The sequence below is a fragment of the Mirounga angustirostris genome, unplaced genomic scaffold, assembly GCF_029215605.1.
Source record: "Mirounga angustirostris isolate CCGP_5_RB_7025 unplaced genomic scaffold, mMirAng1.0.hap1 SCAF_9, whole genome shotgun sequence".
NCBI lineage: Eukaryota > Metazoa > Chordata > Mammalia > Carnivora > Phocidae > Mirounga > Mirounga angustirostris.
In genome coordinates, this window is record NW_026991717.1 from 116,573,220 (window position 1) to 116,591,520 (window position 18,301).

The 18,301-nt window shown below is 38.3% G+C and overlaps 1 protein-coding gene across 1 annotated transcript in view; it reads left to right on the forward strand.

Moving 5' to 3' along the window:
* Positions 1-5,945: 5,945 nt before the first annotated feature.
* Positions 5,946-18,301, forward strand: part of DNAL1 (dynein axonemal light chain 1) — a 37,817-nt gene continuing 25,461 nt past the window's right edge. The window contains exons 1-3 of the mRNA XM_045901177.3: positions 5,946-6,060; positions 13,757-13,795; positions 16,739-16,848. Coding sequence (XP_045757133.1) covers positions 6,058-6,060; positions 13,757-13,795; positions 16,739-16,848 — 152 coding nt within the window. The 5' untranslated portion in view covers positions 5,946-6,057. The remainder of the gene's footprint in view (positions 6,061-13,756; positions 13,796-16,738; positions 16,849-18,301) is intronic.

An 18,301-nucleotide genomic window follows, 5' to 3' on the forward strand; every position in this document is an offset into this window, starting at 1 on the left:
TCCCCCTTGAAAAAGCCAATGCCTATTTCCTTGTCATAGTTGGAGAGGATGACAGGCATTGGAAGAGTTCTGTTTATGCGGACATAGCTGTGAAGCACCTCACAGAGCATGGGAAGACGAATTTCACTCTTTTAAGCTACCCTAACGCTGGCCACAGAATAGATCCCCCTTACAGCCCTTTTTTCTCTATCACTGGATCCCGTGTTGGGAGTGCCCGTTTTGGGAAGTGGACAGCTCAAAGCTCATGCTGTTGCTCAGACTGAGTCTTGGAAGAAGATCTTGGAGTTTTTGCACTTGCATCTAGGGTAAAGTCTAACAAACTAGACAGTTAAGTTTAGAGTATGCACAGAATGAATTAAGGGATAGGTTGAATATTTTTAACAAGTGCTGACTGAAATCTGGATTTCTCGCGGGCATCTGCAAGCTTTTAAAAGAAGTAAGAATACTTGCTTCAAGTTCATCGGAGCCTGTAACTTTGGTTACTATCCATGTTTCTCCATGGTTGGTTGGTTTGAGCTTGAACTCAAGGTAATTGCTAAGTGAAAACCAGTTTTCTTTCTTTCTTTCTTTCTTTTTTTTTTTTTTTAAGATTTTATTTATTTATTTGACAGAGAGAGAGACAGCAAGAGAGGGAACACAAGCAGGGGGAGTGGGAGAGGGAGAAGTGGGCTTCCTGCCAAGCAGGGAGCCGGACGCTGGGCTTGATCTCAGGACCCCAGGATCATGACCTGAGCCAAAGGCAGATGCTCAATGACAGCCACCCAGGCGCCCTGAAAACCAGTTTCAATCTGTCATTTACCCACCTTTCCCACCTACCCTCCCTGTTACCTGTACTTCCAAAGGTTTTTAAAAACTGGTGTATGATAATTAGTTTGCTATTATGTGTCCCAGAGGTTCAAAACTGTTTTGAACAGGGGTGAATACATGAATATAGGTCCTTGGTTTTATGATGAGGAGCCACTGGGCTATGATAACTTTCTCATAATAGAGGCTGGAGTGAATTCTAACAAGATGATGGAGAGGCTAATTTGTGGTAGACTGAAGTCATAGAATCCTTTCTGTTGTTAATCAGGTTTCGATTTTTTTTTTTTCCTAGTTGCCACCTGTTCTAGGATCTTTAAAGAAAGTTAGAAATCCTAAAACACTTGCTTTAAAACTGCGGCCAATTACTGAGAAACAATGATTCTTTACAGTTCCTTTATCTCTGTATTTGTACTTTAAAAAACTTTCCTTCACACTTTGCTTCAAAAATATATTTAAAAATAGGCACATTCCAGTTCTCCTCCCAAGTTGATAATTACACAAGTAGACAATGTAATTATCTGAGGGAAAGACAGAGTTCATCCCTTTGACTTTCCACCACTCTCACCAAAACTTTAATTGCACTTTGTGGATGAGCCTTAATATATTAAAATAATTTTAATTGAAGTTCTGAGATTTGATTTTAAACTTTAAAAATATGTGTGGAATTAGAAAATGTTAAAAGTTCTGGCCTTCTCATAATTTAGTTTCAGTTTAGTGTTTTTTTCTTCCACGTAATTGAAGGGAAAGATGAAAGTATTAATTATCAGCCTTTGATTTTGGTTGATCAGTGGATCTTTTTTTTTTTTTAAAGATTTTTTATTTATTTATTTGACAGAGAAAGACACAGCGAGAGAGGGAACACAAACGGGGAGTGGGAGAGGGCGAAGCAGACTCCCTGCCGAGCAGGGAGCCCGATGCGGGACTCGATCCAGGGACTCCAGGATCATGACCTGAGCCGAAGGCAGTCGCTTAACCAACTGAGCCACCCAGGCGCCCCTGATCAGTGGATCTTGTCAGAACTATATTTTGGGCTCTTGGCAGAGGATGAAGTGTTGTCACCCTAATTTGTAGTACTAATGGTTTCCCTCCCCCAAATTAACATTATTTTTAAAATGTAATACATGTTTCAAATTCTTTTTTTTTAAGATTTTACTTATTTAATTAACAGAGAGAGAGAGAGAGAGACACAGCGAGAGAGGGAACACAAGCAGGGGGAGTGGGAGAGGGAGAAGCAGGCTTCCCGCGGAGCAGGGAGCCTGATGTGGGGCTCGATCCCAGGACCCTGGGATCATGACCTGAGCCAAAGGCAGACGCTTAATGACTGAGCCACCCAGGCGCCCCATGTTTCAAATTCTTAACATCGACAAGAAAGTATATATGTCATACTTTACATATATATGTATATATATACCTACATACATATGTATTACCTCCTGATTTTTGGATTATTCATGTAAGTTTTTTTTTTAAGATTTTATTTATTTATTTGAGAGAGAGAGCAAGAGCACAAGGGGGAGGGGCAGAAGCAGGTTCCCTGCTGAGCAGGGAACCCTTTGTGGGGCTCCTATCCCAGGACCCTGGGATCACGACCTGAGCTGAAGGCAGAGGTTTAACTGACTGAGCCACCCAGGTGCCCCATTCATGTAAGATTTTTAAAAGATGTTTTTTTTAAAAAAACAGACCAAAAACATAGTGAGGGGAGAAATTGGCTTTTTATCAAATAACTATAATGAGAATAATAATCTGGAAAATTGACTATTGAAATTTGTTACAATGCTCATTCTAATTTGAACTGATAAACCTTTTGACTGTATAAATAACCTTAAGAATTAATGACTCTCTTAGGCTTTAAGTTATTACATTTTTTTAAATTTTAGGGTATGTAACTTTTAGCTATTTTGCTCAATCTCTAATCATCTGTTAAATGTGACTTTTTTTTCTATTCAACCCACATTCTTGTTTAGAAAATTAAAGATTCCTTAACATATTTGGTTGCTATCATTTCACACTATTTTACTTTTACTTTTCAACGGGTCTGCCAGATTTTCTGTATTTGGGGAAACTGTTTCAATAATCTTTTTAATCTTTCTCTCAACTTTCTTCTAGGCCTGCAGCAAGAGCAAGTAGATCCAAAGCCATAGTCTCTGGTGAACAGCTTTTCGAATCTATTTTGCCATTTTGCAGGACTTAAAAGAACAAAGGATCCACGTTATATAATTCTTCCTTGTCCTGTGTGAATGTTTTTAACCTTTGAGAATTTGAAACTCAGCAAATGTCTGCTTATATAGTGGTAAATAGTTTATTTTGAGGTAAATAAGACATTCATAGTCATTTACTCCTCCAATGATGGAGGAGGAAGTAAAAGTAACATTCTGAGCAAGCATGAAGGTAAAATTGATTTACTAATGATATTTCACCTTTAATGCCAATGCCTTATGATATAATCCACAGTTTTGTTTTGTTTTTTAAAGATTTTATTTATTTGAGAGAGAGAGAGAGAAACAGCATGAGAGGGGAGAGGGTCAGAGGGAGAAGCAGGCTCCCTGCTGACCCGGGAGCCCAATGTGGGACTCGATCCCAGGACTCCGGGATCATGACCTGAGCCGAAGGCAGTTGCTTAACCAACTGAGCCACCCAGGTGCCCATAATCCACAATTTTGAGTAAAAGGCATACTCTGTTAGGTTATAAGATATGTTCAAGGATTAAATTCCCATTTCAGCCACATCAACAAAACTGGTGGAGATTTTGGCAGCCAGGATAAATTCTAGTTTGGAGAGGTGTGGAGGTGTGGAGATCTGAAACAAAACAAAACACTACAAGAAAAAAGGCTGGATATATTATGAATACCCATTTTATTTTTTAAAAAGATTTTATTTATTTATTTATTTGTCAGAGAGAGCACAAGCAAGGGGAGTGGCAGGCAGAGGGAGAAGCAGGCTCCCCACTGAGCAAGGAGCCCTAAAGAGGGACTTGATCCCAAGACCCTGGGATCATGACATGAGTTGAAGGCAGATGCTTAACTGACTGAGCCACCCAGGCACCCCTATGAATACCCATTTTAATTTTCTTTAATAAACAATTTAGTTTTTCCTGTTTTTTAATAAATATGATAAAATTACCTTTTTCAAAATGGAATTCGTTATTTCAAAATTTAAAATATCCACATTGCAGGGGCTCCTGGGTAGCTTAGTTGGTAAGGGTCAAACTCTTGGTCTCAGCTCAGGTCTTGATCTCAGGGTCGTGAGTTCAAGCCCCATGTTCGCCTCCATGCCTGGTGTGGAGCCTATCTAAAAAATATATATATATATACATTTATACATATATTTACATTTATATTTAATTTATATTTATATACATATATATATATTTTTCCACATTGCAGAATAGAATAATCAGAAAATAGAGAAGCAAAATGAACACTGTATTAGTCTGCTCAGGCTGCCATAACAGAATACCACAGACTGGGTGGCTTAAACAACAGAAATTTATTTCCTCACAGTACTGGAGACTGGAATTCCAAAATCAAGATGCTGACAGTGTTAGTTTTGGGTGAGGCTTCTCTTGTTGATTTGCAGATGACCATCTTCTTCTTTTTTTTTTTTTTTTAAGATTTTATTTATTTATTTGAGAGAGAGAATGGGAGAGAGAGCACGAGAGGGGGGAGGGTCAGAGGGAGAAGCAGACTCCCTGCTGAGCAGGGAGCCTGATGCAGGACTCAATCCTGGGACTCCAGGATCATGACCTGAGCCGAAGGCAGTTGCCTAACCAACTGAGCCACCCAGGTGCCCGAAGATGACCATCTTCTTACTGTGTCCTTGGATGGCCTTTCCTCTGTGACCACCACTCCTAGTATATCTATTCCTCTTATAAGGACATCAGTTATATTGGATTAGGGCCCCACTCTTATGGCCTCATTTAACTGATATTACCTCCTTAACAGCCCTTTTTCCAAATACAGTCACATTAGAGTTAGAGCTTCAACATATGAATTTGAATGGGGGGGGATACAATTCAATCTGCAGCAAACATTAGACCCTCATAATATTCTTTTAGATATATGTTATGTATAAATGTGTGTACAGTATATATATATTTTAGATTTATTTATTTGAGAGAGAGAGAGAGTTCGTGCACAAGTGGGAGGAGGGGCAGTGGGAGAGAGAGGGAGAGAGAGAGAATCCGAAGCAGGCTCCATGCCCAGGATGAGCTCCACCACCCCAGATCATGACTTGAGCCAGAATCAAGAGTAAGAGGCTTAGCGGACTGAGCCACCCAGGCACCCCTGCAGTATATCATTTTTAAGAAGATTATACCAACTATTTTGTTTGGTAACTTGCATTTTAAATTAGTACATCATGACTGCATGTGAATAGATGCATTTCAGCAACATTTTTAATGGAAGTATATTATTTCATCGTTTGGGTGTTTGATAATACCAATTCTTTTTTTCCTTGACATTTGGGTTTTCTTTTTGCTATTAAAACTTTGAACATAAATCTCTGTGCACTTGTCTGATTATTTCTTCAGAATGAAGTCCTAGAAGTGGAACTGCTGGGTCACAGAGGTGCACACGTTTTTAAAGCTTTTAATACTATTGCCAACAGCTCTCCAGAAAGGCTGTTAATTATAAACAGCAGTGTATATACGCATCCGCATTTATCCATACCTCTAGCAACTCAATATTTTTGTCTAATTTAATAGAAGGGGAAGAGGGAGACATCTCGGTTATATAAAACCAGCATTTTATGCTTTAATTCGCCTCTGGCTCCCTTGAGGGGTTGGGGGAAGGCAACCAAGGAAATTCAGCTGAATTTAGTTTCAGTCAGACTACAGGTGAATCACAGTAGGTGGAGGGGATGCGGAGGGGCAATCTACAGGAGAAGGGAATTTTTAAAGTTATTTTATGGGAAAGACAATTTTTATAGCGAGGTTTTAAAGTTTTAAACTTTAGGCAGATACCTCACTGCAGATCGGCTGAAATTGCTTTCGGTAGAAAGCATCTCCTGACCACTCTGCGCGGTTAAGCTCTCGCATCCTGCGAACCGCAGCTACTGGGACGCCAGCGGCCGATCGGCCGGAGGACCGAGGCGGCCGCCGCGCGGTCCCACAATGCCCCGCACGCGCCACCCTGAGGGCGGAGAGAAAGGACCGCTGCCGGGGGGTGGGATCCGCGGAGGGCTCCGAGAAGTGCGCACGCGCACTGACCTCGGCGGGCCCTAGCAACCAGAGCAGTGACAGTAGCAACGGCCGGAATGGTGAGTACCTTCTAGGCCTCATAGTCAAAGAGGAGAGGAGATTGGAGATGGAAAAGGGTGACTGTGGCGTGTTGAGGGTTGGGGGGGTTCTCGATTAGCGGAAGGAAGCCGGTAACGGACGCTAGCTCTGCAGTCAGAGGCCGGAGGCGAAAGAGAAGCCCTGGCACCGGGTGGTCTGGGGTGAGGGCGGCCTGGGGCGGATTGGGGGTTGGTTCATGTGGAGGGACTCTGACAGAGAAAGGGGGCGCAAAGAGCAGAAATTCCTCCAAAAGGAGCGGATTAGAGTGGGAAAGGTGATGGAAGGCAGAGTGTGAATGAGGATATTTCTGGACATGGAGATAATTTTCCCCCTGGTGAGACGGGGCGCGGGGAGTGTGTGTAACACCGAGCGCAGCTGTATTCCTAACCTGTGAAGTGCCCAAGTTGTCCTCTGAATGACTGTAAGTGCAGTTATTAGGTAGCATTGTAAAGCCCACTCGGATAGAATATATTAGGATAGCGTTTCTCAGATTTTATGGATAAATATAGTCGGCTGAAGATTGAGCTTGCTGGAATGCAGATTATGAAATTTTAATATAATGGGATTCGTGAACGTGCATTTCGACAGTGCACCTCAAGTGATTCAAAAATTGGAGGGCGTCCCACCACACTTTGAGAAATACTGCTACCTTGGATTTGAAATCTATCAGTGATCTATCCAATCAAAGCCTTTTATGAAGTAGTGATTTTTACCTACTGATGCTCCTCAACTCCTACTTAAAATGTGCAGTTTTGCTTACAGATTTGGTAGTTCCACCCAGTAGTTTGAAAGGGATGTTGTTGGTTGATTACAGACCCAGTCAAAGTTGTTTTAGCGATGTATGTGATTGTCCTGCCTGATGGGGATGTTTATGAAGAATAAGTATAATTAGTTGTCTTTTTGTGATTCCAGTGCTGTTTAAGTGGGCAGAAATTGAGCCCAGGAAACTGAAATGATGACGAAGTCTGTGCCTGCCCTCAACCACAAGATTAAATACCACTCTTTTATTTTTTTAAAAAGATTTCATTTATTTATTTGAGAGAGAGAATGAGATATATATATATATAGAGAGAGAGAGCATGGAGGGGGGAGGTTCAGAGGGAGAAGCAGACTCCCTGCTGAGCAGGGAGCCTGATGCAGGACTCGATCCGGGACTCCAGGATGACCTGAGCTGAAGGCAGTCGCTTAACCAACTGAGCCATCCAGGCACCCCATAAATACCACTCTTTTAAAAGTTTCCCCCCACACTTTCCTTACTTTATTCCACAGGCATTTATCTGAAAACCACTGCCAAAGAAAATAAAAAGTTCTGGAACCTAGGTTTATATTCAGGTGAAGAAATAATCAGTCCTAAATGATTCTGAAAGCATGATCCAGGAGAATTACTGAAAATCTTCAAATAGAGAATCAGAACCAGTAATTAGATGAAGCTAGCTAAGTCTGGAAACTGGTAGTTCCAGAGCCCTCGAGAAATCAGGCCAACATAGTTTTTTAATTAACAAAACATTAGCCTCTGGGGCGCCTGGGTGGGTCAGTCAGTTAAGCGTCTGCCTTCAGCTCAGGTCTTGATCCCAGCATCCTGGGATCAAGCCCAGTGTTGGACTCCCTGCTCAGCAGGGAGTCTGCTTCTCCCTCCCCCTGCTCTTGTGCTCTTGCTCTCTCTCCCTCTCAAATAAATAAATAAATAAATAAAATCTTTATTAAAAAAAAAAAAAACCCTTAGCTTTCATTGTCTTTAAATGATTGTATTTTGTATTTCACATCAAAACCCAGATTTATGGCCTCTCTGAAAAATGAGAAATACCATATTTCACCACTGTACACATTTTTGCCCCATTTTTGTATTACTAAAATATGGTGGTGTCATATAATTGGCAGCATCTTTTCATTCTTAATGGTACATAAAATAAGGGTGTTATTTTCAATAATGGAGTTTTAATATTTGAAGAAATCTTGTCCCAAGTCCCACCTGCCTGCTGTTTTCTAATGCCAGAGTAGAGGTTATCCTCTTTATATGGCCAGCTTTACCCATTAAAGATGTCCATTGGTTCCCTAGCATTTCCGTTTTTTTTTTTTTTTTAAAGATTTTATTTATTTATTTGACAGAGCACAGCGAGAGAGGGAACACAAGCAGGGGGAGTGAGAGAGGGAGAAGCAGGCTTCCGGCAGAGCAGGGAGCCCGATGCGGGGCTCATCCCAGAACCCTGGGATCATGACCTGAGCCAAAGGCAGAACTTAATGACTGAGCCACCCAGGTGCCCCAAGGCATTTCAGTTTTTGACTCCTGCTATCTCTAGGGGAACTAGAAACCTCATAAACCAACTTGTAGACAGCTAGATTGCTTCCAATTTGAAAGTATTCTTATATATATCTCTTCATGGACCCATACAGGGATTTTTCTGGGAAATCTATGCATAGGTGGGATTTCAGAGTCATAGGGCCTATGCATACTTAATTTCTTTTTTTTTTTTTTTAAAGATTTTATTTATTTATTCATGAGAGACAGAGAGAGAGAGAGGCAGAGGGAGAAGCAGGCTCCTAAGGAGCAGGGAGCCCGATGTGGGACTCGATCCCAGGACCCTGGGATCATGACCTGAGCCGAAGGCAGACGCTTAACCATCTGAGCCACCCAGGCGCCCTGCATACTTAATTTCCTTAGGCACTCTCAGACTGCTTTCCAGAATGGCTCTGCTAGTTTGTTTTGTTTTGATTTTAAGTAAGCTTTACCCCCAACATGGGTCTTGAACTCACCACCCTGAGATCAAGAGTTGTATGCTCTGCTGACTGAGCCAGCCAGGCACCCCTGGCTCTGCTAGTTTTTACTTCGTTCAGTAATGCATGAGAGTTCTACATTCTCACCAAATTTGTAACTTTTGCCAATCTGAGGATGTATTTTAGTATTCCATTGTTTTACTCTTCATTTCTCTGATTTTCAGTGAGTTCCAGTACCTCATGATATTGTTAATCATTTGGATTTCAGTTTCTATGAATTCTGTTTATATTTTTTGTTAATTTTTTCGATGTTTTTGTTTTTTGAATTTTAGGAGTTCCTTCTATATTCTCTATTAGTCTTTTGTTGGTTTTATGTTGAAAATATCTTCTCCCAACTTTTTTGTTAACTCTCTCAACAGTGTTCTTCACTTGCTGAATTCTATTTGTTCTATTTGTCAGTTTATTCTATTGTGTTTTCTATGTAGATGATCATGTGAGCATAGTGAGTTTTATTTCTTCCTTTTAATCATTCCAATTTGTATTTTCTTTTATTATAACATTGATAAAGATCTCTTGTACCATGTTAAACAGTAGCAATGATAGTAAGGATCTTTGATATATTTGGGATCTTAAAGAGAATACTTCTAGTGTTATCTTCCCAATTTGGCTCTTCTTGACCACCTTATTTAAAATAAACATGCTCTACACACATAAACACACATCCTGATACCTCTTACCAAATTCAACATTTTTGTTTTTGTTTTGTATTTTCTTCTTCCTTAGTAATTGTCACCTTCTAATATACTATATAATTTATTTATTCATTAAATATATTATTTACCATCTGTCTCCCGCCAGTAGATGTAAGTTACACGAAGGCAGGGATCTTTGTTTTGTTCATTGATATATCCCAAGCATGTAAAAGTATGTTTGGTACGTAGTAGACACTTAATGAATATTTGCTGAAATGAATGAATTTCTTCATTAAGTATGATGTTTGCTATAGCTTTTTGGTATGTAGTTTTATCAAGTAGGGAATTTCCTTGTAACTCTTAGTTGAGAGCTTTTAATATTAGATGTAGAACTTTATATATATATATTTTAACATTTTATTTATTTATTTGACAGAGTGAGAGAGAGTGCACAAGCAGGGGGAGCGGCAGACAGAGGGAGAGGGAGAAGCGGGCTATGGGAGAGGGAGGGCTTGATCCCAGGGTTCCAGGATCATGACCTGAGCTGAAGGCAGACGCTTAGCTGACAGAGCCATCCAGGCGCCCCAGATGTAGAACTATTTTATAAAGTACTTTTTCTTCACTTTACTGAAATAAATGTGATTTCCTCCTCTTTAATCCATTAATAGATGATTTACATTTATAGGTTTTTTTTGTTAAACAATCCTTATGCTCCTGGGATCAGCCATTCTCGATCACGATTATTATTAACCATTGGCTTTGGAGATCTAATGTTGTATCTAGGATTTTCAAATCTGTGTTGAGAAGTAAAGAGGGCCTCTTATCTCTTTATGACATCAAGGTTATTCTAGCCTCATAAAATAAACTGGCAGCTTTCCCTCCTTTCCTGGTTTCTGAAATAACTTGTCTAACAGGGAATATCTGTTCCTTGAAAACTTGGCAGAATTTACTTGTAAAATTATCTAGGCTTAGAGATGTAGGAGAAGAGAGTAAGAGTAAATCTCTGATTATCTTTTTAACATTTAAAATAGTTATTGGTCTATTCATATTTTCTGATTCTTCCTGTGACAGTTTGGCACTTTTGTGTTTTATTTTCTAGAAATGCATTCTTTGTCTAGGTTTTCAAACTTACGACCATATATTTGCTTATAATATTTTATTTTTAAGTCCTTGTGGTATCTGTTATTTCCTCTGATTCTATGTTTTTGTCGTACAGCTAGCTCTCTTTTCTCTCAGTCAGGCTTGCTAGAGATTTAGGAACCAACTTTTAATTTTGTTAATCTTTTTTTTCTTCAGGTCTGTTTTTCATTGACTTATTCCTTTGTATTTTTTTTAGCCTTCTTTGTGTTAGCAATGACATGCTTTTTCAAATATCTCAAATGCTTAGCTTATTTGTTTTCTGTCTCTTATTTTCTCTTATTTTTGAATAAATAAATATATTTGAAACTATAACTTTCCTTTTAAATGTTATATTCCTCAAATTTTGATATTTTTTCTTTTATTGTTTTACTATAGTTTATAGTTTATTTTTTTATTAAAGATTTTATTTATTTATTTGAGAGAGAGAGCGCAAGCACACAAGCAGGGGGACGGGTAGAGGGAGAAGCAGACTCCTCACCAAGCAGGGAGCCTGATGTGGGACTCGATCCCAGGACCCTGAGATCATGACCTGAGCTGAAGGCAGACGCTTAACTGACTGAGCCACCCAGGTGCCCTATAGTTTACTTTTTAACCCAAGGATTATGTATCACTGTGTCTTTGCTTTCTAGACATAATGACATATACAGTTGAGCAACATAGGTTTGAACTGCACTGATCCACTTACATGCAGATTTTTTTCAATAAATACACTGCAGGGGTGCCTGGGTGGCTCAGTCGGTTAAGCGGCTGCCTTTGGCTAAGGTCATGATCCCAGGGTCCTGGGATCGAGCCCCACATTGTGCTCCCTGCTCAGCGGAGAGCCTGCTTCTCCCTCTCCCTCTGCTGCTCCCCCTGCCTGTGCTCTCTCTTTCTCTCTCAAATAAATAAAATCTTTTTTTTTTTTAAGATTTTATTTATTTATTTGACAGAGGGAGACCCAGCAAGAGAGGGAACACAAGCAGGGGAAGTGGGAGAGGGAGAAGCAGGCTCCCCGCTGAGCAGAGAGCTCGATGTGGGGCTTAATCCCAGGACCCTGGGATCATGACCTGAGCCGAAGGCAGACACTTAACGACTGAGCCACCCAGGTGCCCCATAAATAAATAAAATCTTAAAAAAAAAAAATACACTGCAATACTGTAAATGTATTTTCTCTTATGATTTTTTTTCTTTTTTTAAAAATTTATTTTAGAGAGAGAGAGAGAGCCTGTGAGCCAGAGGAGGGGCTGAGAGGGAGGGAGAATCTTGAGCAGACTCCACACTGAGCCTAATATGGGGCTCCATCTCACAACCCTGAGATCATAACCTGAGCCAAAACTAAGAGTTGGACACTTAACCTATTGAACCACCGAGGCACTCCTCTTATGATTTTCTTAATAATATTTTCTTTTCTCTAGTTTACTTTATTGTAAGAATATAGTATATAATGCATATAACATGCAAAATATGTATTAATCAAATGTTTATGTTATTGGTAAGGCTTCAGGTCAATAGTAGGCTATTAGTAAAGTTTTTGGCGAGTCAGAAGTTATACTCAGATTTTTGACTGTGTTGCAGGGGGTGGGGGTGGGGAGGTTGGTGTCCCTCATGCCTGTCTTGTTGGAGGCTCAACTGTATTTTTAAACTTTTCCTTTTGGTATTGTTTAGGATTTTTTTTTTTTAATGAACTCTAGCGTAATTCAAAGGATGTCTTCCTTTTCTCACATTTAACGTTTTAAGTGTCATATTAAATTGAATCTAAGATACTATTGATTATAAGGTGCAACATTATTTTATGTTCTAAGAAAGAAAAATAAGAAGTTGGAATTAAACCATAACAAGTAATTTCTTTCTTTTTTTTTTTTTTTAAAGATTTTATTTATTCATTTGAGACAGAGAATGAGAGAGAGAGAGAGAGCACATGAGAGGGGGGAGGGTCAGAGGGAGAAGCAGGCTCCCTGCCGAGCAGGGAGCCCGATGCGGACTCGATCCAGGGACTCCAGGATCATGACCTGAGCCGAAGGCAGTCGCTTAACCAACTGAGCCACCCAGGCGCCCCATAACAAGTAATTTCTTATCACTTAGAATTTTTGTTTTGTACCTATTGACAGAGGTTTTTTTTTTTTTTACTGGATCATAAGTTAATTTTATTTTTAATTTTTTTAAAATTTTTATTATGTTAATCGCCATACATTACATCATTAGTTTTTGATGTAGTGTTCCATGATTCATTGTTTGTGTATAACACCCAGTGCTCCGTGCAGAACGCGCCCTCCTCAATACCCATCACCAGGCTAACCCATCCTCCCACCACCGCCCCAGAACCCTCAGTTTGCTTTTCAGAGTCCGTCATCTCCCATGGTTCATCTCCCCCTCTGATATCCCCCCCTTCATTCTTCCCCTCCTGCTATATTCTTCTTCTTTTTTTTTTTTAACATGTATTATTTGTTTCAGAGGTACAGATCTGTGATTCAACAGTCTTGCACAATTCACAGCGCTCACCATAGCACACACCCTCCCCAATGTCTATCATCAAAGCACCCCATCCCTCCCGCCCCCCACCACTCCAGCAACCCTCAGTTTGTTTCCTGAGATTAAGAATTCCTCGTATCAGTGAGGTCATATGAATGGATAAAGAAAATGTGGTATATGTATACGACAGAGTTCTTTTAAATGTATTTAGGCATGTAGATTTTTATCATATGTCATTCTTTGCAAAGGAATATATGTATATGAAATAAAATGGTTAATATTTTTCTAGGTCATCACCACTGCTACCTGGCCACAGTAATTGTAAATTGTTCCTGGTTTTAAAATGCATCCAAATTTCAAAGATGTTAAAATGTAAAAGATGTAGATCTTAGAATCAATGAAATGGGATCTATTTTAATATCAAATGTTGAAAGCTATATTTTTTTTGTAAACCAAGTGGGAGTGAAGTATATGGGCATTACATCATGATTTCCTTAATTTCTCTGAGAGGCATTTAAATAAATCATCCTGATTTCAGGAAATTAAAACACTCAGTTTGCATATAAAGTCTCAAAGAAAAAAGTTAATCTTTTCAATGGTAGATGCCGAGGCTCATAATCATTGCATGAAAACTGAATCAACAAATCATACCAATAAAGACACTCTTGTTTCTTCTCTTTTTAAGGCAAAAGCAACAACAATCAAAGAAGCTCTAGCCAGATGGGTGAGTATATGAATTTTTACCTCTTTTAGAAACCATACAAGGAGAATTATTGGATAGTTATTTAAATCTGACCATTCAGTACAAGGAATCTTTGGGGTACTGGAACTATTTAGCTGTCTTGACTGTGGTGTTGGGTACGTGAACCTATATAGGTGATAAAATTGTATACACTTAATACACACATAGAAACACATTCATACTCGTGTATAAATGAATACTAGTAAAACTGGGAAAGTCTGATTAAAATCAGTGGATTATATCAATATGAATATCCTACATGTCCATTAGTGTGTAAATGGATAAAAAAATTGTATATATACAGAGTGGAATATTATTCAACCACAAAAAAGGAAGGAAATCCTTCCATTTACGACAACATGGATGGACTTTGAGTGCATTATGCTAAATGAAATCAGACAGAGAAAGACACATACTCTATGATCTCACACATATGTAAAATCTAAAAAAGCTGAACTCAGAAACAAAGAGTAGAATGGTGATTGCCAGGGACTGGGGTGTGGGGGAAATGGGGAGATGTTGGTCAAAGGGTACAAACATCCAGTTATAAGCCAAGTCCTGGGGATCTAATATACAGCATGGTGACTATAGTTAATAATATTGCATCATATACTTGAAAGCTGCTAAGAGAGTGGATCTTAAAAGTTCTTAGCACCAAAAACAAAAAAAATTAGGTGATGGATGTGTTAGCTAACCTTATTGTGTTAATCATTTTATAATATATACATGTATAAAATCATCACCTTAAACTTATACAATGTTACATGTCAGTAAAGCTGGAAAAAAATCCTACAGCATATACTAACATAAGAAAGGAAACTGCATTATAAAAAACATGAATTGAATATAAACTATAAATATTTTGAATAAAACATTCTATAAAGTTTGAACAGTTGTAATTCAGCATCATAAATAGAATTTCCATAGAGTATAGAGATAGTGCCTCAATTTCTATGCCAAGTGATAACTTTTTTGTGGATATTATCAATAGTTTTTTGTATAATAATGTATCTTTTGCTTTTGAAGCTGAGCTTTGAATCAAAAGTCTTTCAGGAGGCTTGATGTCTAGGGAAAATAGGGTGGATAGGATAATGAAATATTTGAATTCTTGTTTTAGTGCTTATAAACTTCTTTGTACTTTGCATTTAAAAAATCTATTTCTGCTTGGTTAATGAAAAATCTGTTTTGTTAAAGAAGAAAAGTAAATATGGAATAAATTTAGTATTAGATTTTCTTTGAATCAGATTTTAGGTCTTTATTTACTTACAATAGTAAGTGGTTGTTTTTTTGTTTTGCATTGTAGGTTCTATTTCTAGATTATATTGTGGCCATAAATTGTTGACTTTAAGATTATTTGAAGACATTAAGCTCACTCTTTCACTGATTAAGCTAACATTTATTGAGGATCTACTATGTATCCGTTCCCCTCTTATAACCTACAAATGTTATGACACAAAAATAAGTACTGAGTGGATGTGTATTAGATATTTTTCTTTCAACTTATTGTGTATTTTCTTTTTCTGTTTTTTTAATTATGTATTTTCTAGTATTGACATGTTATGATTTGATTTTTAAAAACAAGCCTCTGTGTGTCTTATAGTGCACTATGTTATAGAAAATACAGGAAAGCAAAGGAAATGGGCCCTTCACTTTAGGAGCTTCCTGTTTTGTTGGAGAGAGAGAACTAACTTTAAGTATTGAGGTACTTCAAAAATATTATTAGGCAGCATATATTGGTAATTAAATTTTAAATTGTGTACATAGTACTGAAAATCTGAGATAGAGTTTAAGTAATAGTAGAGCAAATAGCTTTGACCTCAGCTGTGTTGTAAGGATGTTATCTTCCAGAATTCTTGGCATTTTGGGGTTCTATCTCAGACTGAACTGTGTATAGAAAAAGCAAGAAGAGGGACGCCTGGGTGGCTCAGTCGGTTAAGCATCTGCCTTTGGCTTAGGTCATTATCCTAGTGTCCTGGGATTGAGTCCCGCATGGGTCTCATTGCTCAGCGGGGACCCTGCTTCTCCCTCTGCCTACCGTTCCTCCTGCTTGTACTCTCTCTGGCAAATGAATAAATAAAATTGAAAAAAAAAAAAGAAAAAGCAAGACGAGATGACAAAATAGTTGATCTTATAGATCTAAATCTGATATTTAAGAAAAGAGTTCTTAGGGACAAAGAATTCTTCCCAAGATGGGGTGCCTGGGTGGCTCAGTCTGTTGGGCAACTGCCTTCGGCTCGGTCGTGATCCCAGGATCCTGGGATCGAGCCCTGTATCGGGCTCCCTGCCCAGCGGGGAACCTGCCTCTCCCTCTCCCTCTGCCTGCCGCTCCCCCTGCTTGTGCTCTCTCTCTCTCTGTGTCAAATACATAAAATATTAAAAAAAAAAAAAAAAAGAAAAAGAATTCTTCCCAAGAAAATGTTATTATTGTTGTTGTATTTTTTGGTTTATTGATAGACTCTTAAAGGATTTTATTTATTTATTTATTTATCAGAGAGAGAGAGAGTACACACAGGGGGAGTGGCAGGCAGAGGGAGAAGCAGGCTCCCTGCTGAACAAGGAACCTGATGTGGGGCTCGATCCCAGCACCCTGGGATCCTGACCTGAGCCAGAGGTGGATGCTTAACTGACTGCGCCACCCTGGCGTCCCAAGGATTTTAAATATTACAGAAATGGAAGTTATTTTCTTTCCTCCTCCTTTCCATTTGGTTGGGACCTAACAATAAATTATCTGAACCAGCCATGTAGAAGCCTGGTTATCAGGGTCAGTTAGTAAATGTCAGCAAGTGAATTGTAAAGAATGCACAGAGTTATGAAATTCTAATAATTGTTTTGAAATAAACATTAAAAGCCTTAGGATATTCTGGACTTTTTTAGTTCTGTATTATAATCTGGGTTCACTTTCTTCCAAACTAATTTTTATCATAGGAAGAGAAAACCAGTCAAAAGCCATCCGAAGCCAAAGAGATAAAGCTTTATGCTCAGATTCCCCCTATAGAGAAGATGGATGCATCCTTGTCCACACTTGCTAATTGCGAGTAAGTTCTCTTGTCTTTTTTCCCTTTCTTTTCTAAATACACAAACTAGAAAAAATGTGTTTGTTTCCTGTGATCTTCATTTCTCTTTTTTTGTTTGTTTGTTTGGTTAATGAAATTCCCCCTTTGGCAAAGCCAAACATAAGAGATTATTGGTTTATGGGACTACTAATAAAGTAACCCTGAACAATATAGTATTTTTTTACAGTAGAATTTGTATAATGTGCCTGGAAAATAGAAGTTTCCTTGTCTCTTGGGAGAAACTAAATAACACAATAAGACTATTATTGTCATAAAATCTAATACTTTCTCTTATAAAATTAGCCAGTCAGTACTATACTTACCAGAAGCCTAAGAGATGCTGCTTTAAATTTTTTCTTCAAATTATAAAAATACATTGTAAAACATCTAGAAAATATAAAAAGCACAAAGGAAAGGAATTAATATCAACCAAAATTGCACCACCTCTTGAGAACCAGTGTTAGCATTTTGATATAGAGCCTTCTAATTTCTTTTCCTAATTGGGATCAAATTATACTTATTATTTTGTAATTCTATTTTCCTGTGACTTTAAGTATCAGATCTTTATTAGTTCCTCTTAACTTATTTTCTAAATACTCTACGTACTTTTTAGTAAGGTTCTGTGGCTAATTTGAGGCAATTATACCATGACACCTTGTGACCATGCTCTCAGGCTGCAGTGTCTCTTCTCAGAGCTGTAGAATGTTATAGAATCACTTGGGGTTCTTTTTGATTTCTCCACCCTGTGTGTTTTGAAGTGTAGTGCACTGACTACCTACATAAGAATCTCCTTATGCAGGAGATAAGCCCCACCCCAAATTTATAGAAACAGAATATCTACTGATGAAATATAGGAATCTGTATTTATAATAAGCAACTTGAGTACCTCTTAGACACGTAATTTGTGAACCTATGAATTAGACTAATATCTGTCTATGTTTCATTTCCCTTAGGGAAATGGGAAAACCAAACATAGTTATTGTATGCAACTTGTCCTTTATGATGACAGCACAGTGTATTATATAAAACTCCACCTTAGATTTTTTTTTTTTTTTGCTTCAAAAGCATGATTTCAAAGAGCACTGTTTCAAAGTGGTCAAATATCTTTTTATCATAAAGCCTTCTCAAAGGCAAACATTTGAGAAGGTATTGTTCTTAGTACCAAAGTACCTTGGAAACTGCTTGGAAAGAGTCAGCCTGTTCATATTTTTGCTGACTGTCTCTTTGGGCAGGTTGCCTAAACAACAATTAAAGAATTCATCCCCAATCATATTCCCAGATTTAAGGCACTCCATTTTTCACTGGTAGTTGTCAGGAGTTGGAGATTACTAGAAAATGTGCAATTTGACCAATAATTTACACTGTACAGTAATTGCTTTTGTAAAAAAATGAATAATTCTTCTTCAAGTCATATCAGAAAGGATAAGATCACATG